At 41.9% G+C, this 26,828-nt stretch overlaps 1 protein-coding gene across 18 annotated transcripts in view; it reads right to left on the bottom strand.

Moving 5' to 3' along the window:
* ABI2 (abl interactor 2) overlaps positions 1-24,143 on the bottom strand; it is a 71,816-nt gene extending 47,673 nt beyond the window's left edge. For all 18 annotated transcript variants that reach the window (XM_071562958.1, XM_071562962.1, XM_071562965.1 and 15 more), the window contains exon 1: positions 23,871-24,143. In XM_071562958.1, coding sequence (XP_071419059.1) covers positions 23,871-23,987 — 117 coding nt within the window. In that variant the 5' untranslated portion in view covers positions 23,988-24,143. The remainder of the gene's footprint in view (positions 1-23,870) is intronic.
* Between the last annotated feature and the right edge of the window lie 2,685 nt (positions 24,144-26,828).

Genomic DNA, 26,828 nt, shown 5'->3' with positions numbered 1-26,828 from the left:
AACAGTTGCTACTTCCACATGACAGTCCAACAACAGTCACCAAGTCTAAAGTAGCTCAGCAATGATCACAAATGTTCACCTGAAAATATCTCTCATTTTTTATTAGATTGCATAAATCAAACTGCTAGCATTAGAAAAGATTCAACCTGCACTACTTTTCATGTCAGGATGCAGAGCCTAGGCAACACTCTTTCTTCCCACTCTGGAAGTTCTGTTTACACGGCAAATTACACCACTAGATTTCAGTAAGAAATGACCTGGACTGCTGACTTCCTTTCATTTTAGGAATTAAATGTCTCAATGTTTATTCTCCTGCCTAGAGCAGCAATCTTTTGTATTTATACAAGCAAAAAACCCCCCAAATTACAAAGAAGAAAACAAATACTGAACAGAGAGTGTGGCACAGATGAGAGAATAAAACATGCAGTAAGGTATCCAAAAGGCCAAAATAATTTGGTCGTATGATCAGCAAAAGGAAGTCTTACATGTATATGGAGCATAAAAAGCAGGGCTAGAAAGAAACCAAGAGTTTAAGCCATTCTGCCACCTCAAAGAGAGATCAGCCAAATCACAATGATAAAGTCTGTTATACCACTACTAAAGACTTGCATACTTTTATACAGAAAAACGGCTACTAATAAATGGAGAAATTCATCCAGGAAACAAATGACAAGAGGGAACATGAGTCCTACATTAAGATTTACAGAACATCAACCAAACTAGATGAAATAACAAGTGCTACCAGCGCTACCAAATTAGCAGAAAAGGAAAAACTTCAAAGACAGCAATATGTTAAAAAAGAAAAATATGTTTCTTATGAATTGGAAAGAAATAATAAAGATAGGTCTGAAATTAGTGCATGAGAGGAAGCACTAGAAGTTGCTGGTGTTTGGTTTGTTACTGTAACTACGTTTCTTTCCTGCTCTAGTTCTAAAAAAAAAAAGAACTGTTATTTAACCACTAGTCATCAACTTGGAAGTTCAGTTTTCAGTCAAGCTAACAAAACTTACACAACAAATTCTTTTCGATGAACCAAAAAGTCTGGACCTATGAGTTGAGAAAGAAATTGTTTCTTATTACGAAGACTAACACAAGTTGTTGCCTTCAATATCAATATGACAACAACAAAAAATGCTTCCAAGATCAATAACTTAATGGTGAAGGGGGGATAAATAGAGCTTTTCATTCCTGAGGCTACTATCATTCACATTTGTTAGAAAAAGGAGTTCTGAATGGAAAAAAATCTCAATTCATATTCAAATCAACTCTCTGGCACACACATTTATGCAGCAATACCCAGGTACCAAAGTGGAAGCTGTGTTTAAAAACAGTAACACCACATCAACTACACAAAAAGGTATGTCCAGAATATACCAATCACCTCCCCAACATACAGAGCATCTCTGGATATTGTTCAAAGCAGTACAGTTTAGTGAAACAAAACTCACAGTTAATACATGTGATGAAAAAGCAGTAATTAAATTTTAAAAATGAGACAGAAGATCAGTTTCATTTAATCAGTGTAACAGTTGGGGGGTTTGATTACTTTTAACACAAACCCAAGCTGGCTTTTGTCTGAGGACCAGCCAGCAAAACCCCCAAGGTTTCTGCTGAGGTTGCATCAGCTTCAAGAAGTCCCAAGAACAAAAGCTGCACACCACAGAGTTCAACAGGCTGCATTATTCAGTACAAAATGTGCCCAACTGTGATACTGACAAAGCACACTCCAGTTTTCCTGTGAAAAGCAGACTGAGCTCTTATATCATCCTTTTCATTTTAATTGTTGCTGAATTCTTTGAAGTTACTGGAAGCCTCATACATAATTAAATATTTTACACACTTTTATTCAACTGCACAGATGGCATTTTTTCAGCCCATCCAAGTGCTTTCTGAGGTCCTCTCGTGAACTACAAAAAATGATTGAGAATAAAACTGAGCATCATTAGTCCAATAATTATGTCAAAATCATGCCAAAAAGTTACATAACTGTCAGTGAAAAAAACCCAATCGTTTTCTGTTTTAATGAACTTGCTCATTAAATACTTACTTGTTGAAGAATATCCCTTCCTCCTCTTTCACTACCAGAACTGCTCATTCCCAGCATGACAAACACGTACCATCCAATTCATAAGTAGCTGGTCCGTTACACGCAGGTGAAACAAGCATGAAAAAGCAGAAGCAATCACTGACATGTTAGAACAGAAGAAAACGAGCTCTCCCAGAGTTCCTGAGAAAAAGTAAGTGTCCTAGAGCTTTAAGGCACCTATTCTATAGCACGAGAAAAACATAAAATTTCCCTTTCAGATGAGCAAATGATCCATTTATTCTATTAGTACACTGAACACTGGGAAACACAGCCTACCTGTCCTGCAGCATAACCAAAGCTGCAAAGTACTTGGAGTTGCAAGTAGGTTATTAAAGTAAACAATTCTCTGCGGAGAGAAAGGACTTCATCCAACAAGCCTATGAGGTTTACAGTGAAGACATTTTATTACACACAGCACATAGTTTATATAGGGTTAAAGCTACATCTTATTGGCCAGAGTCTCATACCAGCAGGCCAGAACCTTTAATTGGTTAAAAACCATAACTCACAAGTACAATGTTTATATTATCTCATCCCCAATGTTTTCAGGTACATCTCTGGAGTTCAGTGAGAAGTGTTCTCATGAGAAAACTTCTAGTGAGTTGTTGGAAGCTCCCAGGGAGGGACCCTCGCCTAAAGAACAACAGCAGGTGTAAGTCCTTGCTCGCTGACATATCTGTTCCAGTCTCATGGAGTCAGTGCAGGTTGGATTGCTCACAAACCCATCTTCTGAAAGAAACTTCCCAACAGGTTATTTTTTGTGTTCTCTGACAATTGTAACAGGATGATCTCTACACTTCATTTCCACAAGTAAACATTCCTTCCTACGTAACTGGTTATTCACATAATTATTGCTGTTGTCATTATTTTAGCAAGAGGGAAGGTTCACTTGATCCCTTCATCACTCTACTCAAATGTATCCACGTTTATTTTAAATTTAAGGATTGTTGGTAGTCATTGGCCATTTATATGTGCTTTACACCCTGAACATTATGAATTAATCAAATGTTAAGCAGCATAAGCAAACAACATTTCGGACACAAATGGAAAATACTTCTTCAAACGTCCCCTGCCACAAACCCATGGTAAGTTCTCTGACAGCTTTCTGTGATTCTGCACAAACACGAGCAGCAACACACACTGAGACCAGGAACTGAGGAAGCAACAAGACCAATGGGCCTGGTAATTTGGCATACACCTTAGCAGAAATGGTAGTTCTACACTTTGAAGACAGATTATTTTTGCTCCACAATATTTTTAGCACAACCTTGTCTGAACAGCTAACTATGATTAAAGTGTGTGTGTGTGTGTGTATGTGTGGCTCGGCTTCGCGAACGAAGATTTGGGAAGGGCTGTCCCCACGTGGGTGTGCCCTTCCAGCCTGCACAGTGGATTTTAGGTGAGGCACAGCGTGCGCAGAACTGGCCCCACTGTTTAAGTCCTGAGGTTCATCTGCCACGGCTGAGTGAGCTTGGACAGTGCCAGTGAAGTTCCTCAGGACTAGAACCTACAGCACCCGGCATTTCCCAGGAGGTCTCCCATTCAAGTACTAATCCGGGGCTGACCCTGCTCAGCTTCCGAGATCTGACAGGATCGGATGACAGGGAGGCATTGAAAACTCTGTCCCGTCTGGAGAATGGGGCACAGCAGGTGAAATCTCGACCCACTATCAGAAGTGACAATACACAAGAATCAGCACTCAGTGAAACCTCAGGTGTGGGTGGACCATCCAGGCAGGCAGGCATCTGAACCACCCCACACCTGCCGAACTGAAAAGTACTTTCTCCACAATTGTACCCAAAGCAATTAACTTGCTGTTCACACAAAACGCAAGGAAACCTTAAACATCTTTAAATGTGAAGTTACTGAAGTAAACTCTCCTGAACACAACTGAAAAGAAATGGAATGAGGACTATTTGCACAGCACTGTGAGTTCTATGTATCACACATCACCTTTAACCACAGATCACTCAGCAACCAGCAAAGCTGTATAAGGAACGCTGCCAAAAACAACCATTACAGAAGATACTGGCTTTAGAGGTAAGAATACATCAAAAATATTCACTAGATTTTATAATTCAACAACATTCAAAGAGCAAGTAATAAATGTGATATTTAAAAACGTAATTTTCAAATGCAAAGTTAATTGCATTCATCTTATTACACTGATATAAATATAAATAATGTTATTCCCATATTAAATTAAATTAAAAATATAATTTAGTTTAATTTATCTGCATACTAACAGCAAGCATACCAACTAAGGAACACACTCTTAATATTCATACTTCAGTAAAGCTTCTGACATCAGGTTATTCTGTTTTTCCAAATTATTAAAAAACTGTAATGATGCACTAAATGGCACTGGAATTTCTTGATTTTAAGTGTGACTTCCTAATTTTTAAGACATCTAAAACTCAGTGTCAATAACCCACTGCAGTCTGTTCTTTGCATTAAGTTGTAGCCTTTTGGTTTCACTGCAGTAGATTTATTTTCTGTTTTCAGTTCTGTGCTGGATCTTAAATGTAGGTTTGATTAACAGCTGGGAAAGCTGCCTTTCAAATAAATATACATGGAACTAACCTCCTAAGTGGAAAAGCAACTTTTGAAAATACATACTGCATTCAGGCTGCCAGTGAGGGACAAACTAACTCACCAGTATGAAATCTATGACAAGAATATCAGTCTCCTGCACCCAAGAGAAAAGCATAACAAATGACAGTGAGGACTGGCACAGCTTCCCTGACATCTAATCACCTGCATCACTGTTTGCATGCTGCCTGCATCACTGCAGCAAATCTGTCACCTGTTTCCTTAACCATCAACAGGATCAAGCTCAGAATTTATCTCCATACGTTTACAAGCACAGCTGAGCAGTTGTCACACACAAATTCCCTGTTCCCACCAAAACTGGCACATTTCTGTTCCTTGAAAGTAGAGGCAAAGTTCTGTTTATGCAAAAGTAGTAAGGTCTGCTCTGCATTCACACAAACCCACTAGACAAAGTTATAAAAAGTTTGTTCAAAACATCAGTAACACAGTTTAAGATGATACGTCACAAGACGTATCACAGGAACAGCATCTGAGCATCCAAATGCATTTCCATCTAAAATGTAGCTACTGTAGTTATATCAATAGTTATTCATCACTGCTGTGCAGCATCAGAGCTGCTCTTGCTCAAGCAGGTTCCTCTCTCTGCTGCTTCCTATTCCCCTCGTGCATTTAAGACTCTTCTGATTCTGTTAAACAATGCAGGTTTCACCTTGCTCTGGCTGCTCTTCTGCAACAACACAGCTGAGAGAAGCAAATCATTTTCTAGTTCCTGCAACAACATCATTAGAGTTCCAAACACAAGTCCAATTTTGGCTTTAATACCAGTACAAAATCAACATATTTGTGGCCATAAGAGGCTAGGCCAATACAAATGCACTGCAAGAAGAACCTCAGAAACAGGGAAGATTCACAGGTTTAACTCTACTCTCTCATGTATCTGCTGTTCTACAATTCTTCACTCACCAAGGATGCTTCAGTGTGCAGATTTCACGGAATGTACAAGTGAAAATCATTGATTAACTCAATTCACGTAAAATTTAACTTTACAGCTACTTGACAAAAATAAAACAAGTTGTAGCATTTGCAGAAATTACTTTTCAGATGCCAAGTGGCTTTCAGAAGCAAGAACAAACAACAATCATATAGTAATTACATCTGCTGTGCAAAAAAATTGCTACTCGCACAAGTTGTTTTCTCCTTAGCAATAACAGAGTAACAGATTTTTATCTCTACCATTTCTAAGAAAGGACGTCTATTCCAGCTCCCCAGATATTATCCAGTCACAGGGGTTTATGGAACATCTGAGGTATTTCCCAACTTTGCCAGTTTCTTCCTTCCACTATAAATTCCCAATTAAATTCATTACATAGCAATGACTGAGGTCAACTAATTGTTTCCATTTGGAATCACAGGCAGAGTGATCGGTGGCAGTAGAAGCAGATTCCACTGCCAGACATCACAAGCTCACAGCAAGAAGAGCTAAGTAGGACTCAGCCATATCCTCTGGCATCCCTGTCTGTAACTGTTGTTGAGACGGCAGGACACCTGTAACTGCCAGAGTGTGCACCCCCTCTTAGCCAAGAGCCCCCCAAAGCAAGGCAGGCACATGTGGGGGTGCCACACACACCAGTTCCACAGCAACACTGAGTTGTGCTGCTCAGTCCCATTTCCCCAGGCACTGTGGAAAGGAGTCAGGCAGGCCAAGGAACACAAGCTGCTGGAAAACCTGTCCTGTCTGCTCACCTGTTATCCTCAGGATAACTTGTCCTCTTATCCTCAGAATTCTCATATTGCCAAGCCAACTCACACAAGTCTTTCAATTGCCACTCACTATCTCTACCTCCTTGCACGAGCAAGCCCCCAAATTCTATCATACTTGATGTTACTTTACTTTAAATTAACTACCTTTTATAACTATGGCTTAAAAAAGGCTTTAAGAGAAATAAAGAGGTATAGCTATCAGGTAACAGAAATATGCATTTCAAAGACAATAGATAGAGAAGGGGGCTTAAACTAACTGCGGGCAGGAACCCGCATAATCACTCTTCCTTTTCTAGGAAATAAGGACACTTGGATTACAGAAATTCCTTTACAGTAACCAGTTAACCGTAAATTGGAAATTATTCTTACTTTTTAAAGCTGCTGCCAATTCAGACGTACTGAATGGAATAAACTGCCTTCAGACACATGCCCACAATCTGACAGAACAAAACAAAAAGATACTTTACTTCATATGAAAAAGTAGAGATCAAAATAAGAAACCTTCACACAACAGCTGCAATATACGATACTCTTCTAGGAGGCAAAAGAACCACCAGCAGCATCCCCAAACCCCAGAGATTCATGCTCAAATTAGCAGGGCCTGGCAGAGCTGCAGTGGCCATTGATCAGCTCCATGGCATGGAACTAAAACACTGAAAGTGCTCTCCCTGCCTTTCTCCATGAAAGGTTGCCCAATCTCTCTCTTTTTTGCTGTTAAGCAACAGGACAGCTTTCCTTGCCTATTGTAGAACCATCTAAAGGCCGAAGCCTCCGGCCCCTCAAATGCTACACCATCACAGGTGCCAGTCCTATCACCTACAAAGCACCCTGTTACATGACCAGCCACTGACATACTCTTGTCTGACTTCTCTGAAAAATCACAACAGTCCACACAACTCGCAGGTCTTTTTCCTTGCCCTCAGTGGGAAAGCTTGCCAGAAGGAGGGCAGAGCAGGCAGCAGGTCCATCTGTTCTTGGTATCTGTGTTCATCCTGTTGAAAGCTGACCCCTGTTCTACAGCCCACCCACTGAGGGTGGTGGTAACACGCAATGATACCCAACCGTTACTGAACCCAGGATGAACACTAACTAAACAAACTATAATGAACAACAAAAAAGTGCAAGACAGCTAGAAGAAGTTCACTTTGAAATCTGAAAATCAAAACCAGGGTCTTCTTACTCACAGATGTATTCCCCAAATGCCCTGAGAGCAGCATCTGCTCATTTTTCTGGCAAAGAATGTTTTCACAACCTTTTGCTCCTGTTACCATAGCAGTGGACAAAACACAGTATTGGCAAAGTGAGAATGGGATTCTGGCCTCATGCAGAGACTGTGAGTCAACCCTAGATCTCTGTTCTGCACTCCTTGAGCAACTAGAGAACGTTTCAGAAACATAAAAATCATGTCCTAATTCCCAAGGGTAGACTGCTAGAAATAAGGATTTTTCAGAACCCTTCATGTTTGTAATTGAGTTGCCAACACATAAAAAACTAGCTGTAAGATTGCATGAGGCTTTTCATTTTAACTAGACTCAAACTTTGCCACTACCATTTAAGAATCTCAGAAAATAAGCTAAAGAAACAAACCTTTTCTGCAGGCACTGTAACTAGTAGTTATTCTTTTTCCCAGTTTAACAAGCAGTTTTGGTCCATTTTCTTCAAAATTAGAAGGAAACCTTATGTCAATTGTTATGTAGCTCAAGAACAGCAAGCCAAGTTGCTATATTCAACCTGCAGCATGTAACTCAACAGCACAGCATCCAGTTTTCTGTAATTACTTCCCTCAAGATCTGTATTGTACACACACATTTTCCTAAATGTGACCTACATTCACACCAAGTGCTGTGTACCCAGAAAGAGACTGTTCCATGCAAGTGGAAACTTCACTTTATAGAGCAACATAAGGCCATTTTAAGTGTATAAAAGGATGTGCATTTGATTTCCCATATTAACTGCACTACAGCTGCAACACAATCACCTCCACGCAATTAAAACTCTACTTCTTTCTGCAAATCACCAACTTACTATTTTAAGAATTAATAAGTATCATGCTGAAGTATGAAAAACAATATGCCTGATAATCAAATCCAACTTGGGCAAAGTTTTTCTCCAAATACAGTAATTTTTACGTTCCCAGACTGGAAAATGCTGCACTTGAGTTGCAGGTCACTGATCCATTCAGAATTTCTCTTTAACAATATGAAGAGTTTTCTGTCTGGTAAACAAAAAAAAAGCCAGAACTTGAAACACAAACCACCAGTGCAAGGGTCTTCTTGCTTAACTACAAAGGCCCACTGTTCAGAAGAGCAATCAGGATGAGCTTGAAGAGACTGTTATTTTTCTGAAAATTCCTTCAGAACACCACCAGAATTTCATTCAGTGAATGTCTCCAACTGCTGTCGTGAAACAAAGCACTGGCATTGCCTAATAGCCAAAATAATGGAAGTGGATCCCCCAGCAGCAGCTCTGTAAATTCTACATGGTTGTTTTCACTCTTTCACACAAAGCAAGCAGATTATGTACCAAATACCTTCTTTGAATCAAAAGCACAGGAGTTTAATCAACTTAAATGAACATGACTAGCCCTGTGAGAATGACTGCAACACCAAACAGGAGTTCCTATTTCTAAAAAGTTGAATTTCTTTTGTTCTAACATTTAAATGTCAGCTGAAGACAACACTTAACTCTAACTTGTGCAAAAAACCACACAAAATTACATGCTAAGACTCTTTGAAAAACACAACTTCAGCAATACGCCAGCCAACATAGAGGGGACAATCCCTGTGCAGGACCTTGTAGAGGCGGCAGCCAAGGACTCAGTTCTACCACCACACCTTCGAAGAATCAATCAGGTTATTTGGAATCCAACAGAAGACAGAGCTCTGTGAACTTGGCAGCAACTCTAAAATGACAAATAAGCAGCAGAGAGAATAGCACAAGAAGTTCCACAAAGTCTGTCCTAAAAAAGTGGGTTACCACAAAAGCTGAAACGGTGCTGCAGGAAAGGACAGATGAGTGAATCAGCCAAGGGCTCTGAAAGCACCACAGGGCACCTGCAATACCCAGAATTAACAGCTGCCCATCTCTGCACAAGTACCAATGATGTTCCAGGCCTCAGCTTTCACTAAAAACGTTTTCAACCACAGAAGCACCTGCGGGGCTATTTTAATATTATTTCACCAAAACATACACGTATTTTTTCACTTGTCTTTTTGTCTAATGCAAACCAGATTTTCACCAGGCCCTTCTGGATTTGTTCAGATACTGAATCCTGCACCTACTGGTGCTGTTCTGCCCAAGACCTTCATAAATATCCCTTAGACTGTCCCGTATCAACCAGGATACATTTCTTTAAAAGCAAGGAAACACCTTTTCCCCCACCTCCCATATTTATAAATTTTTTAATAAGTATTTCCAGTATTTTTAGAAGGATAAGAATTCATATTGGATAGATGGTCTGTGACCATTTGTCACAGACATGCTGACAGAAGATAAAAATGTACTGCTATTTTCCCCCTACAATAGCCCTGAGTAGCCCAGTAAAACTTAAGCTCAGAACTTTCATGAAGTAAATTAATCCATCATTATCCTCGCCTAACAAAACTCCTCTTTCAGATGCAAGACTCTTGAAAGTCAATTTTTACAAACAATTTTCAAAGAAAAGCCATATACAGACTCCAGCTATCTCAAACAGGGAAAACACTGCCTGCTTTACAATCTGAATTAGGTGACGAATATTTCAGGAAGAGTAACAGTAATCCTACAGCTAAGAATTAACATGGTGTTCCCCACCTAGGCCATGTTCCCCACACCAGCAACACAAGACACTTTTGGCATTCTGGTAACTCTCACCATGTCAAGACCTCTCAGGCACAAAACACCTCACTAAGGCTGCAGGAGTTCCGTGCAGTGGCGAGGGCAGCACACCCCAAGTGGCCACAGCGCACCTGCAGCTACACACACAACCCCACACACACACAGCCCTGCAGCTACACACACATCTGCAGGTACACACACACACATACACCCACCCACCCACGCACCTGCAGCTACACACACACCCCCTCCATACATAAGCACTGCATTGCAACTTAGGAGCTACTCGCTTAGCGAATGCCAGGGTGTGGCATCCAAGCTGCAGAAATGAAGGGCTACAGGGCAAAACCTGAAAGTGACACTGCAAACTTGTGAAGGAAAGCAAGACTCCTCTCACAGCAGTTTTGTGCTGCATTACAGAGTATGAGGAATCCCCATGGCCGTGTTTACGTTCACTGCAATTATGACACAGAATGACAGTCTCAAACTTCACTTATTCACCCAGTTTCAATGTTCTTGTTCTGACAATTCTGAGCTCATCGTTGTCATAACAGAAACATTAGACAAGTGCAACAACAAAAATGCTGAACACTTTTTTCTATGTCACAAAAGATTCTCTTGCCATGCCTTTTTCTTAACATGAATTCATTTTCAAGTTGTCACAGTAATTGTTACAACTGGATATTCAGCAAGCTCTACTACCTTCAGAAAAAAAGGGCTTTCTCTATATCCCCATGAATTAAAAGCGCTGCACAAATGAGCTTTTCATTTGACAAGGCATGTTTAAGCAATATCACCTCTCTGCTCATCTAGCTATGGCAATAAATAAAACTCACCTGGAGAGTTTCACAACATAAACCATGGAGAGGGTTTAAGACAGAGAGGCACTGAGAGAGCAGGAATTTTCAAGCTGCTTTTCAGACAAGCAATTCTCTCCTCCTGCATGACCTCTAATCCTCCACCTTCCTAGACACAGGCAATGGGACAACAGGCAATGGGCTTCTCTTGTAACACTCACTCAACAGTGAGTCCCTAAAACTCAGGAAATTCCACTTATTTCCTCCATACATTTACTTAAACAGTTCTTGAAGGTCTATTTTCAGAGCCTTAAGAGCATGAGGAATCCAGACCAAAAGATTCTTGAAAACAAACTCCTTCCACTGTTTGCATGTAAAAGCAGTACTGACCCTGATTTGTAAAGTTCAAGACCTAGAGATGACACACACAAGAGCTGTGCTACTTAAACCCAACAGAATTAGGTGTAAGAAGCTCAGCTTGTGGTTTGGTTTCTGCAGAGGCACTTCTCTGTTCCGAGCACAAAAAAAACCCCTAACACAATATATCCAAACAAAAAAACTCTAAGTAATTCTTGCATTTCAATCTCCATCTCTAAGTCACAAAAATAATTTCCAGGATTTTGGCCTTTCAGAGCTGCTCTGGGAGTTTCACTGAGTATTTACCGTGGAGTAACGCCAAGAGGCCCAAAGACCAAGGTCAGGTCAGTTCACCACAGCAAGACTATTAACCAAAAAAAAAAAAAAAGGCATTTTTGGGCTCTGTTATGAGAAGGGGAATTGAAGTCACACCCATAGTTACTCTGCAGTAGATCCCCAAACAAAACTTTAGATGTAAAATTGGTGCTTCATCTCTAGAACAGCTTTCGTCCCCAAATCACTGAATGCATCCGACTGCTTATGGAAAAGGACAAGTGCACAGAACTGCCACTGCTGCCCAGATCATTATGCAGCCTCAAGGGTGGCACAGAAAATGGAACAAAATGTTGCTTGGGTCAGTGGGGGGTTTATACAGGTAATTTATAAATAATTTCCTTAAGCATGTTTTTAATTTTTAAGATATATTGTCACAGAGAAAATCTGAGATTATACACTGAATATTAAAAAGTTGAGTGTGTTGTTTATTAAAGCTAAATGTAATAAAATATAATACTCTGAATCTTCAGCAGTGGCAAATAAATCTTCTCTAGGTCTTAAACACAAGACACAACTGAAAAAAGATAAAATTTCACAGAAGGTGAAACACAAGGAAAATATTAACTTTTGTTTATCATAAGAAAAAAAGGGAAAATCCTCTTTTCTTTATAGTACTTGTCAGTACATGTGGATTATTAGCACTGTATTTCCCACTTGCTCATTTAATGAAAAATTCTTTTACATACATATAAATGGTTAAATATAACTCTGCATTAATTATCTATTGATCAAATGAGGCAATTCATAAGAGTCTGTCTTGCATAATGCATACAATTTATAAACTTGACCTAAATGAGGGGCCTTAATATGCTACAAACATTTGTATCAGGCTGATTACAGGGAACAGTTTTGTTTCCAAGGACCTGCATTTGGTGTATAGATACAAACGAGAAAAACAAAAATTAAACAATTATCCCTCCCTCTTTCCCCACTCATCAAAACTGAATTTGCCCAACTGTATTTGTATTACATATTGAATTATTGACTACAATAAATGTAAAGACTGCACACATATTTAGGAAATGTAAGATTTACGTTTTAAGCAGATCATAAAATTATAATGATTTACAATAGTTCTATTAACTCATCCCATCAAGTGATTACAGAAGTGTCCTCAATTTTGAGATGATTTAAATTATTATCACCACCTAACAACTATAACAGCAATTCAAAGTCTACTGGTAACTTTCTACCTTCCATTATCCAAACTGATTAATTTATACAGATGCACACACAGTCAGAAAGAATCTCCTCTTTCTTCAGGAAGGGACAGCTCATATAACAGTGCACTCAGAACTTGATAAAAAAGGCTGCAAAACAACATCCTCACTAGTCTGGGCTGACCACAAACACTCTGATGCTCAGATTCTGCACGCCCAGTGATCCTGCCCCTTCCAAGACAAAGTCACTTCATGGGCATCACATCCCTAAGACACAAACACAACCTTAGAAGCCAATTTCTGAGATCAGTAACAGGTGAATAAAGTGAGGAAAGTAGATCAGAAAACACTGATCACTGATTTATCATAAATAATAAATAACCATAATGTCACACTTCTGTGCTTCTCTACAACTCCATTCACTCCCAGCTCTCTAGTTATTAGTCATGCTGGAAAAATCCAGTTAATTTCACTATCACCATTTCAGCACTCACAGATATATTCCATCACATAAAAATCTTTAGCCCTCTTTCCCACAAATGGAATTTATCTAGATCTTACTTAATTGACAAGAGTAACTCGACATATAAATTCTCTCTCCTTGGAAGGCCAAACCAACACCAGTTTGTGCAGAAAGCATTTCAAAGGACACAGGATATATGGTACTCAAGATACAGAAAATAAGGCATTAAACAGAAGCAATATCCCCTGAAGCCCAGTGAAATTAATTACAGTGGACAACACAAAGTATTTCATACAATAGACATAAAACTTCACCAGAGAATAAATGCAAGGCAAAACATATGAAAGGAAAAGATAAAACTGCTTATATTCTCATTATTTATTTAAAATGTCTAGCCCTTTTAGAAAACCATCAAACCCTGAGCCCCAGCTCATAGCAGTAATTCCACAGATTATGTTAAGTAGCATTACCTCTCAAACTAAATTTAGTATCTCTGTACTTTACCCAGAAAACTGACAAACCAGTGTAAATAGCTCAAATTTTTCACAACATTATTTGCATAATCTTGTAATTCATTATATCTCTGTCCACAGTAACCACCTCCCCTTCAGAGCTTCTGCTCACATGGGCATTTTTCAGTCTCTCTGAAGCCTGTCATCCACCTCAGCCTCCTCTTTCACTGTTAGCATTGAAGGGGATAAGAGGTTGTCTTTAGTTTTTATTATTTCTCCTTTTTGATATATTTATAAATAGTGAAAATTACAGTCAACTTTCCATAACAGCAGAGTATCTTTACCATTCTGTTAAATAAGATGGGGGTTTTTGCTTTTGGCTAAATATTTTGTCACACACACACACCCTCCAGACAGAAAAATATCTGCTGATCCAAGATAGCCATTTCATTTGGGACATTTAATATTTTTACATTCCCCGTATGTTGCAGCAGACCTGTGGTTTTACCCAATAAAAACAAGTAGACAACAAATGCTGCACTTTGCAGCAAACTCTCTGCCTCGCATACACAGCTAGAAACAAGCTCCACTCCTCATGCCAACTTACAAAGTTGCCACCTAGTTAAAAAATGAGAGTGAATTACAAAGGTTGCAATACCCACCACTGTTCAAACTTACAGTTTAAAAGGACACACTTGAAAATAATTGAGAATTTCCACTGTATATTGAGTGAATACATATTTAATGATTATTATTAAAGCAAATAAGGACAAATTAGTGTGCTTTGAATTCATACTAGACTACTCACTAATAAATGGGTTTGTACACCTTGTTTGTTAGACAGACTAGAATTTTCTGTATGAAAAGAGATCAGACTCAAGAATACTATTTCAGCTATGTTTGTATCTTCCTGTGTGGCAAAACCAGACTTTGATTGGTTTATGAGACAGATTACACAGAAAGACAAGCACCAATTCTGCTTCCCAAAGTCATGTATTACCTAAAGGTCATCAGTCATGACCCTTCATGTTTAACAATGTCAGCCCCTGCTCACAGTTTTCACGGCGAGGGCACAGACACACCTGACATGGTCACTGCTGACCTCAGGCCCCAAGAGCAGCACCCTGAAACAGCCAAGTGTGGTCCCTGTCACCTTCATGGAGTTCTCACTCACAATTATCAATCTCTTGGCTCGCTGCCCTCAAGCAGGGATGGTCCCGCTGCTTCTCTGCTTCCCTCCCTCCTCCTCCTCCATTCCCACTCCCCGATCTCTGAGCAAGGCTGAGCTGCTGCTCTTGTCCTGTTAGTTTTCTGTTGGCTTAGCTAACAATGGCTCACAAATGATCAGATAAGGAGCAGACCCAGGGATACAGTTTGGAACTGGAAGCAGAAAGACCTTGTATCAGCTCAGCAATCTTGTCCCTGAACAGCAGCAAAGCCTAATGGGTGCAGCTTTGACAGGCACTGTTTGAATTTCTTGCCACCTCACATTCCAAATGTTTCCAGGTGGGTAACAGGAAGAATTTACACACTTAGATACTTGAAATGCAAGTTTCCAAATCTGAAAAGGCCAGACTTTTTCAGAATAGTTCAGCAGGCAGCCCGTTCAAGCTCAGCTCTTCAACACTGGGCAATTTGAAAACTGAACAGAATTTAAATATTTCTGATAACAATGGCATGCTAGTTGCAATGAGCATCTTCAGACAAAAGAATTTCAGGCTTCCCTAAAATCTGTAAACAGTATCAGCTGAAAGAGCAATTTATTAGCCATGATCTGATCTTCTAAGAGTATAGTTTTAAAAACCTGACATCTATGGATAAAATACCCTGAAGGTATTCCCAAGAATTTATACAGAGTTCATATATAGTACAGCCGTAAATTCACAACAAGGTTAAAAAATACCTGATAAAACACCTTGCGTTTACCTAGAAGTTTTTAACTTTCAGGAAAAAATACTGAGTCCATGAGTCAACACAGAACTAGCCTTGGCTCTGTGTATAACCAACACACACAGGCCACTAAATCCCCAGAGCAAGTGGTGTTTGTGCCTCACCCTGCCTTTCACTGAGCATAAAACAACTTCACCATGGTAAGACTAAAACAATAATAATACAGCAAGTGCTTATATTTCAAACTGAAATACCATTAAGAATAGATATAACAATGACATCTACTGGGAAATAAGCCACAGGAAAGTGGAATAGCATGTATAGAGTCTGTACTTCAGAGCACACCACTATAAATTTGACAGAGCAACTAATTCATGGCACCTGGGAACAGTAAATTCAGATTTCTCACTAAAACAGGCACAACTCATTTGCAAGAACATATTAGTCCATTCACTTCAGGAAAGAATTGCCAACCCAATCTGTGAAAACCTGAGAAGAGGAAATGCTCCTAAATACAGTGTACTGTGATCACACCCTTCATCTACTGACATGGAGTTTCGCTTCAGAAAGCAGCCCAATGGCTGACGTTCCAGGTACAGATACCCAACAAAATTTGCAGAACTTAGATTAGTAACCAAGAGGTCAATTTCAGGTGTGCAATTAAGGGTGAAAACACGGCACTTGAAAAAGAAATTTTTAAAAAATGGGTGAGCATACTTCATACATAGACTCTACTGAAAATTTGCTGCAAACATGGTACTTAAATCAATATTTTCATCAAGAAAATATTCTGCTGAATACAACAGAGTAAGATTTCCCTTGCTTAAAGCACTGACTGGAGAAGCTCTTGCTTGACTCAGGGCACCACAGTGTGGCACCAGTTTCTGCCTTAAAATCTACAGCACTAAGCCACAAAGATTAATGACTGCAAATGCAAGCAAAACATAAGCAAAGGACAATAAATTTTAGAGAGCTGATTAACTGTAGGATGTAGAAGCCTGCTACTCTGCATCACAATTCTTAATCAATACAATTCAATAACTATACTCCAAAAATAAACTATAGAAGGAACAACTAGAATGTCACTTGTAACTAACATTCAGTGTTACAGCATTTACTTTATATTAGCAACTTGCATACTTAACAAATTTTATTTCCATAACTACACATGCAGTATTACCACCAGCAACTCCCATTACCACTAATAAAATGGCTCACACTTTTTCCATATCCACTCAACAGAGTATCAGACCTGCTCTTCCTGAACTCCAGGTTGAACTTGTGGCACTATTAAATGCATTAGAGAAACTTTCCTGGCAAAACACAACACAGTCAATGCAAAGGAAAAGTAGATTGATTGAGTGATAAATCCTTCACCAACTTTGCCAGCTTCATTGACGCACTGGAAAGGAAACAACTTCTGTACCTTGATTATCCTCACTAAACTTACCAAACCTAACAACAAGTGACTTTAAACCTTGAGAACAGAGACATACAATAACCATCTGTGCAATCATTTAACACAGTTACAACTCCATCAGGTGTATATTGTGACTGAACTTCTACCATGGAATTTTATTTCAGAAAATCAGAATCAAAAATATTTTGTAAAAAATATTGAAAAACTTGCTGTCACTTCAGAAGATTTTTCTTTTTATATACTCTGATAATGCACAGGAGACTATTTATCTCCTTCAAGCAACGGTCTCTGCCAACTTTCCTTTAAATTATTAGATCCTTAAAGCTTAGACACTTGGAGATACAGTAAATAAAACAGGAGGAGGAAAAGAACAAAAAAATAAATCATTAGTGTTATTACTAGTTTCTTATAATAGCACCAGAGTTCACCATACAATTACTTCCACCTTCGACCTTAAGGGAAAAAGGAGAAAAGAGAATTGTGGAAGCACTTGCAGGCTGAACACCAGAGTGCACCAGAGGCGAGGCACTGCAGAAGAGTAAGATTTTCACTTACTGAGCCAGCTACTTCAAATTTGCAGAATGCATCACTTCTTGAAATCAAAAGAACAGCGGCTGCATTCAGTCTCAGGAATCACTTGGCTTGGTCTCCCCTTAATTGTTGGGATTTAGTGATGATGACAAACACAAGTAAACACCAACGCAAACAGAGCATACTGAGGTAGTATCTCCTCAGGCACAGGCACAGGCACGGACTTTAAATGGTGAGGTTCTGGCAGGGGTGGCTGCAGGAGCAGCCTCTGAGACAAGACCAGGAGCTGCCCTGTGTCAGACAGACAGAGAGAGCCAGTTCTAAGCCAGCTCCAAAGGAGACCCGGTGCTGGCCACAGCTGTGCGAGTCAGCAATGCCAGCAGTGCCTTCATGATAACATAGTTAAGAAAGGGTAAAAAACACTGTGAAGAAGCTGTGAGAGAGATGAGTGATAAAAATGTGAGAGAAACAACCCCAGAGACACCAAGGTCACAGAAGGAGGAGGGGGAGGAGGTGGTTCCAGGCACTGGAGCAGATTCCTCTGCAGCCCATGGAGAAGATCACGCAGCCCAAGGAGGACCACAGAGGTGCAGAGACCCACCTGCAGCCCCTGCCAGGGCAGGTGGATGTGCTCTGAAAGGAGCTGCAGGGCCCACAGCAGAGCAACATTCGGGCAGGACCTGTGGCCTCCGCAGGAGCAGGTTTTGGCAGAACTGTGGCATGTGGGGACCCATGCTGGAGCAGCCTGTTCCTGTGGGACTGTACCCTGTTGGGCAGAACCCATGCTGGAGCAGTTCCTGAAGAACTGCAGCCCATGGGAAGGATCTGTTTTGGAACACTTTGTGAAGGACTGTATCCATGGGAGGGACCCTATGCTTGAGCAGGGGGAAGACTGTGAGGAGGAAAGAGCAGCAGAGATCAACTGTTGTGAACTACAGCATCCCCTGTTCCTGTCCCCCTGCACCACTCGGGAGGAAGAGGGAGGAGAGTCAGAAACGAAGAAGCAAAGTTGAACCAGGGAAGAAGGGAGGGCTGGGGCAAGGCAGTTTTAGTTTAGGGGTTTTTTCCTCACTGTCCTGCTTTTTACTTTCTAATTGGCAGTAAATTAAATTAATACATCCCAAGTTGAGGCTGGTTTGCCCATGACAGTAACCTGTGAGTGATCTTCCTGTCCTTATCTCAACCCATGAGCTTCTTCTTCTCTTACTTTCTCCTGTTGTTTTGCTGAGGACTGAGAGTAAGAGAAGAGCTTGGTGGGCAACCTGACAATTAAGGTTAACCCACCACTGCATACTACTTCAAATTTAAAATAATGTGTATTTTATGAAGTCCTGCCATAGCCTGATGGACCAGCCATGTCCATGCATTAATTCACTGCACTCAGGAGTGTGACACCACAGCATATTGTCCACGTATTCACCACTGCTGTTTGACCCGCTTCATAGGGTTTTAAAGAGTTTCAACTTGTCAGCATCTTCCTGAACTTCCAGCCTAATATTCACTGGAGCTAATCAATACCCACTTTCGTGCCTGCAGAACAAGTGTTCCATCACCACTAAGATTAATCACCCCTTCACCAAAGCTGGAGTATAAAATAAACAAGTTTAAGGAACAGAAAAGGTGAAAACAAGTTTCCTCTGACACGCAGACTTCTGATAATTAAATAAATTGTACAAATCTAACTCAGTTGCCTTTGCTAAGATGATACACATCCTCAGGAAAGAGAAGAGAGATCAGTCTTGAACTTGTTTATAAAACATGGTATCTGCAATCTCCTATACTCATACAAGTTATGTACTAGTACCAGTCATTACAAGCAACCTCACAGAAATTTCCCATTACTACAACTGTAACTATTAAGTTTCCATTTGTAAAGGATGACCATTCCTGCAATTTAAAACTAGCCTGCTAATGGATGCCTTGTTCTCCTGTTCAACCTACTAGAATATGCTTCCAAATCCACAGTTACTTGGGTTTTGCTTATAAGATCTAAGTAAAATGAACAGGTATGTGGAAAACAGTTACGAAACTCATTGGTCTATGGACTGCAGCAAAACAAGTAGTTTTCACTTTTATGTCTATTTAAATAAAGCTATCTGCAGTAATGAAAGCAGGTAGCTCCTAGGATTCAATAGGATGTTTTATTACAAACAGGAATAAAAATCACCTTTCTTTCCTCCCCTCACAGACACCAGGAGAGTGTTTCTGTTCATAAAACAAAACACAGTCATGGCAACCTCAAGACTATGAAGAGAGGAAAATCAGAAGCTCCTCATTCCTTTTCAGACTCTAGAGCTGACAAGTAAAGCTTAATAATCACGAAAAACTAAAAAATACAGACCCTTTTAGGAGAATCTGAACAACACAGAACCCATAATTGCTGTGTTCTTTCTGAAAGCTGGGCAGGGCACAGAGCTTGGCTTTTCACTCTGTTCTGCACCTTCACTGTGGGAGTGGGACCTCCCCACCCCCCAGATCTGTTCCTGTATGTACTTAGTGCCTTAAATGCCTCCACCTGGTCATCTTTTTTCACTCTTTCAACAGAGTTACAGACAGAAGGGTTCAGTTACTCTGGAACACTCCATGCACTGCACAAAATGAAAAGCTCATTTTGTTAAAAGAGAGATGATCATGAGAAACAGAAGATTATTCCAGAACAGACTCATACGGGCCAAGCTCAAAGAAACTGAACAGGTCAAGACAGTGTTGGAATTTATGTTGGTCTATCAGTAATAGGATGTGTAAATCACTTAATTGCACAGTCTTGTTACTTATACCATCTTAAGTAGAAATTTTCTTTAACAACACCCCTGAACAAAAATTAAGCAGAAATATGAAAATTTTGTAAACACAGCACACTGTCCAAATAACTATTTTCTGGTATTTATGAAAGACCAGATAAATCAATGTAGACTGCAAATATCAAGTGCATCAGATAATCATATTCTGTGAAATTACTCTGCTGCACAGTTTAGACTGAGACTGAACTTGGTAACAGAGGACACAGCACTGGCACTTAAAGCATTGAACAGACAGTATGAAATTTAACCTGTGATTGACTTTGTGCCAGATACCACACAAACATTCTCCTAAATAAAAACATGTACCTTCTCTCTTTCTGTAAGAAGCAGCATGACATAGAAATACCTGTATGCTTTCTCCAAGGTATGAGAAATAAGACCTTTTCAGCAAGAAAAATTATTTCATTTCCATGATAAGGCAAACATATGAAAGTGAGCAATTTATACATTTATCCTTCAGACTGAAATATTTTTATTATCACACAGAAAATTTATGAAATTAATTGCTGCAATATGTAAGTTGAAATTATACTTAATTTTTTTCTTCTATAAATTTATTTTCTTTTTTCAGAGAGTAGTATCTCTTGAAAAATACATACCTTACTAGGGAATTGATTGGCTGGAGGGCTGGGAGGCTGACTTGACCAGGGGGAAATTTTAAAATGAACAACCATTGATGAAGAAAAACAAATTACAACCTTTTTCTGCCTGAACAGCAGCCTTTTGTCTTTCACTGCTGCCACTCCATTTGCTGTATTTCCCATCGTTTTCCATAAAACTTTAAGCTAATGTCTTCTGATATACTGCCACATCACAGACACAAGGGAAGGATAACAATTTGTGTAACATTCCCTGTTGCTAAAGCAAGTATCAATCATAACTTGGATAAACACTGACAAAATTTTTAAGAATAGATTTTTCATTTCATAAGCAGAAGTCAGATGAGTTGCAATTGCCACAACTCTACTACTCTGAACCAGCAATTCCCACATGTACAAGATTCCACGTTGGAATATTTTGAAGCTGCAATAATGTTGCCGGTGAAGAGAAAAAATACATGCACCTTAGCATTGAACTTCAAATTCTGTTACATTGATCTACGCCTCCAATGACTTCAGCAACAGTTTTTGACAGTAAAGCCTCAAAGCAGCAAATGGCACAGAAAGGCAGTGGCTTCTCTACTGACAAAGACAAGCCTAAGTAAGGCCTTCAGCGTCCCCATCACCAAAGGAACAACCAACCCTTGACCACTTCAGCTCTGTCACATTCTGAGCCTCCTCAAGATCATCTCAAGAATATCCACAACAAAATCTTCTGTCAACAATGAAATGTGTTGGCACTGCAGGACTATCGTAGAATTAGTTTATCTTCACTACATGATTTTCTGGACAATTATTCTTCCACACATTTCAGAACAGTCAAAAACACATCTTCCCCACAAAATTCAAGGTTACTGTTTTGAGCACAATCTGGACTGAATTTGACCATAGTAACTTTGGAATAATAAATGCTATTAAGACGGAAATCACAAATATCCAACGAACCAACAGTTACAACCATTTATCTCTTGCCCTCATTTGTAGAGAAATAAAAAAATCAGCTTTGTATACAGATCTGGTGCAGCAGTTTATGTAGCTCTGGCACCACGAAGGTGAGGTGAGCTGGCTGACAGATCTGTTCCTGGGACACTCACATCACTAAATCCAAAATTCCCTCACACTGGAGCCTTTCTCTACAGCAATCAGACTCTATGATATCTCAGACAATTCACTCCAAAGGCCGGAGCTTACAGCCTGGCTGGTACCTTCCAGTCTCCCACTTGCTTAACAATTCAAACATGTTTGTGCTGTGACCCAACACTGCACCTCACAGTCGATGCTCAAAACACAATTTCATTCTTTAATTCTCACCTCCCTCTTAAAGCTGTGTTGTCATGATCCTTGGATAAACTGCCGACAGTCGGGATATTGCTGTGTGGTGTTCAGAACCCACCAGCTCGACCAAGAGTGCCTCATTCTTTTCCTTCATTCACCATCTGTCTGCAATGATTGCAGACTGTCCTTATGGACCGTGTGCTGTCTGGGGCAATAACCATCTTTTTTTCGTTCTCTATTTGTACAAAACAGCACGGAGTCCTCTTCTGCAGTTTTCATTAAAACATTAAAAGTGAAGCTGTTCAATAGAGATTTTGAACTTTGGTTTATACAAAGAACACAAAAAAAGGTCAAAGGAAAAAACCCTCAAACTACATGCCCTTCTTCCTCTTCGGTTCTGCCTTCCAAAACTGCTCTCCCTTATTCCACAAAAATCAGTTTCACAGTTTTCAAAAAGGCCTAATTTAAACACATGTATGTCAGGTTATAACTGTAAGAAAATATTTCAACATATGTCTCTTAACATAGGGAAAGTCATTACATAATAAAATACATCTGTGTAATTTCACTGACATGTTTTGTAAATGACCCCAAATATGCAAAGTCTTCTCTCTAAAGGACAGCTGGTCATTCCGCAAATGAAAAGAAACAGTGAGAGATTTTTTACGGGGACATTTTAAGTATTCCCTGCCACTGCTTAAATAGTCTCTTCCATTCTCACTGACAGAATAGTCTCACCACAGATCTCATCCCTCGCTGCCCTCTGGAAACATGTAAGAACTCTTTCCTTCGGGGATTGAATGCAAAAATAATACCGGGAGCCTCTGTGGACTCCACAACCCCCCGTCGCCCCTCCTGCCTTTCTCTCCTGCATACTCAGACCCCCTTAAGGTGTCTTTTTGTGTTTCTTTGGGGGCAAATTCTTTCATTTGGCTCTATCATCACTACCGAATTAAACTGAGAATATTCTGCTTTTCTTTCCACTAAAAAGAGAAAGGAAAAAAGCGAAGTCCTAACACCAACCTGGCTTCAGAGAGTCACCGCAAAAGCCACACACTGCGGTAGCAACTTGTGCCTGATCCCCTTCTCCCTAATTCTGTGCCATGTCTGCCACATCCACGCTTTCATCCTGCACCCACCACTTGGTAGCTGTCCTTCCTATGGAATTCCACAGTCCTGCTCGGGAAGGGAAATACGGACTGACAGGCACATCCCTGTTAAAACACAAGTCATTGTGCCCTAAATCAGCCGGTTCGCAGAGTCGGCGATGCCTCCCCGCGTTATCGCCCAGCGGGGCTGCGGAGAGCGGGACGCGGGCAGAGAGCAAGAGGAGCGACAGAGACACAGCCCGGCATAAACATTCACTCACGAGAAGTGCAAGGAATTCAATTTAGGGATCAATCACACATTTAAACGCCTCGTCACGTCGGGGGAGCTCCCGCCGGGGCTGGACCAGCCTTTCCCCCCCACCTCAGCTGCGACGGCAGCGCTGCCGCCCGACCGGGGGCCGGGGCCGACCGGGGGGCTCGGGGGGCAGTGCGGGGGGCTCGGGGGGCTCCGGTGGGTCCCACACCTGGATGTAGTTGGTCTCGCAGTACTCGGCCACCCGCTCCAGGTTCGTGTAGCTGTCGAACAGGGCCCGGCGCCCCCCCGGGATCTCCTCCTCCAGCAGCATCTGTAGCTCCGCCATCTTCACATCCTCTCGCCCCGTCTGTCGGTCCGTCTGTGCTCCCGTCGGTCCGTCTGTCCGTCCGTCGGTCCGTCCGCCCCCGCCCCCGGCGCTGCCCCCCCCGCCCGGCCGGGCCTCGCGCACGCAGCGCGTGCCAGACCCCCCCACCGCGGCGGGGGCGGGGCGCGGCGCCTCCCGCGCATGCGCCGCCCCGCGCGGCCCCCCGCGCGCGCGCCCACTTCCGTCCCGGCGGCGCGGGGGGGGGGTCCGGCATCCGGCGGGGGCGCTGAGGGGTCGGGCCGGCCGTGGGTTCTTTTTAGGAAGCTTCGGCTTGTTCTGAATCACTTTGCGCTGATTGCCCTGGCGGCGGGTCGCTGGCAGCGCTCCTTGCGGGGCGCGGAGCCGTGAGTGCCGCGGGAGCAGCGCGGGCCCCGCGGGGCGGCAGGGAGGGGCAGCACAGAATGACTGTCTGTCCGTCCGTGTGCGGGTCCCGCCTGCAGAGCGGCTGTGCGGCCGCCGGGGCGGACTCGCCGCTGCTCACAGAGACAAGCACACGGTGAGGGTCAGCAGAAACGGAGGAAGGGCAGGCGGCCTCGTGGCTGAAGCACAACACCGAGAGCTGGGAGGTGTGTTTGGTCAGTTCCTGGCTCTAACACTGACTTCCTTCATCCCAGAGAAGTCACTCTACAGTTGTGATGAAAACGCCCACCCTTCGAGGAATGTGCACGGGTTTCCCCACGCAATTCCTCTACCTGAACCGAAAAGTAGCCTTTTCACCACCAAACAACAACAACAAAAAAACCTCTCAGCAGAAGCGCCCCAGCTTTCTCCAGGGAGCTCCTTTGTGTCTTTGAATAGAGTTGCAGATGTGATTACTCACCTCATGTTCCCAGGAGGCTCCACAAAGCTCCCGCTGCCTCTAGTGCAGCCTTGGGTTATGTGCCATCCCTTAGACACCGACCCAACAGCCTGACGCTTTCCCAGCCTTCACGTTACAGACACTTCCACTGCAGTCAATCAGCACTGCAGGACCTGTGCATCAACCTGCCACTGCAGGAATAGCTGTTCTCTTGCCTTGAAAGCTGTTGCAAAGGCATCAGCTAGATATGCCTGGTCCCCAGCTGATTCCTAGAATTGCAGACTGCAAACCTGGAGGGGGGGGGCAGGCAACAAACAGTTTTTGGGGCCAGTTCTTGGAAGTTTCTTCCCTTAAATGAGATAGAACCCTGCCCTGAGGGGCACTTCTTCTTAGCTTGCTTAGTTCTCCCATATGAAGGATGAGTCAGGCAGTGTTCATCATACTGCTGAAAAAACATTTTATGCAAAGAATTTTTCTCCCATTTTAAAATGTGGACTCAAATTCACAACTTCAACTACTTGACTTTTCTACAGGGAGGTAAAGAGCCAAGAGCAATTCCTACTGAACAGCTGCAGCAGCCTTAATTTCACGAAAAGGCTCAAGCACAGCAGTGTGTGTTGGGAAGAGAGGGGTGAGTGCACCTGAGCACAGTGCAGGGCTGTGCCAGCATGGGGTCAGGCTGCCTGCAGCCCCCACGGCAGAGTCTGGCACTCTCTGCCCTAAACCCACAAGGCAGGAAGAAGTGAGTGTTGTGCAGCCTCATTCTTGGTGCCCCTTATCCCCAGAGTTTACAAACCATGAGTTACACATCCAAAAATACGGGGTTTGGGGTAGTTAAAGAATAACTGGTTGTCAGCTCCCCTGCTGATTGCTAATGCACTTTCTGAGAGAGCTGATCTGAGCCCTTGGTGCAATGGCTCTGGGAAGGAAAGCCAGCCAAGTCAACTCACAGAGGGCTGCTATATAGTGTGGGGCTCCAAGCCTTGTCCCACACCTCCAAGAATCACCCGTGACCAGGCCTGCACCTCACCCAGGGTCTGCTTTTGCACTTTGGTAACAGGCCCCACGCACCCTCCTCCACAGCAGCTTCAGCTTGGACTCAGCTCACGGCACAGCTGCTGCTGCTGCTGCAGCTCCAGGGGTTGCTCATGCCCAGACTCCCAGGGCTCTCTGTGTCTGTGCCAGGCTGGGGGCAGGCTGAAACTTTCCTTCTCTCTTCATTCATTTACTTCACAGGTGTGAAGTCAAGCTGTCATTTGGCAGCTTCCCAGTAAACCTGCATGATCCTTCTCTTGGCAGAAGGAGAAAACTGTCAAGATATAAGGAGGAAGGTTCTCCAAAGATGCTGTTAGGAGTTTTAACTTGGATTAGCAGCACCAGACTGTAGGGAGGGGGAATTGTTACTTGTGTCATCTTCCCTTCTGTACTTTTGGTTGCCACAAGGGTCTGCTTTCAGTGGAAACCTGTTGAGAGCACCAGCAAACCTCCTTACAGGCAGCTCCCACCTGTGGGTCAGGCACCTCTTGACCTCTCAGTGGCTGTACCTGTGGGTTTAGGGTGTAAGAGAAAGCATTATCTGAAACACAAGCACCCAGCTGTTCACCAGAGTAGCTGGACTAACCTGTCTGCATAATCAGGTGCTTGTTATCACAGCAAGTTTACATTTTAATAGGGTAATCATTTATGGATTTAAATTTAAATATGAAGAGCCCTTCTGTCAGAATAATGGCCATCACATAATCCTCTGTATGCATACCAAAAATAATTAGAAATAGTCTTTAAATTAGTCCAATTGAATCCAACCACCATTTTCCTAAATTTACATAAATGACTCCCATCTGCCAAGTGATGTATATCCTCTCAGCCCTAATTTCTTATACACTTTAACTTTTCCAACTTTTTTCCAATCCTTTTCTGCAAGATCTTCCCTTAGATCAGTATCTTCAAGGCTGAGAAGCAAACATATTTTCCACCTAAAGGTGCTGTTCCAACAGTCACCAGAA

The sequence above is a fragment of the Pithys albifrons genome, chromosome 8 (genome assembly GCF_047495875.1).
Source record: "Pithys albifrons albifrons isolate INPA30051 chromosome 8, PitAlb_v1, whole genome shotgun sequence".
Taxonomy (NCBI): Eukaryota; Metazoa; Chordata; class Aves; order Passeriformes; family Thamnophilidae; genus Pithys; species Pithys albifrons.
The sequence above is the reverse complement of the archived record's forward strand: the minus strand, read 5'-3'. Positions and strand labels throughout refer to the sequence as shown.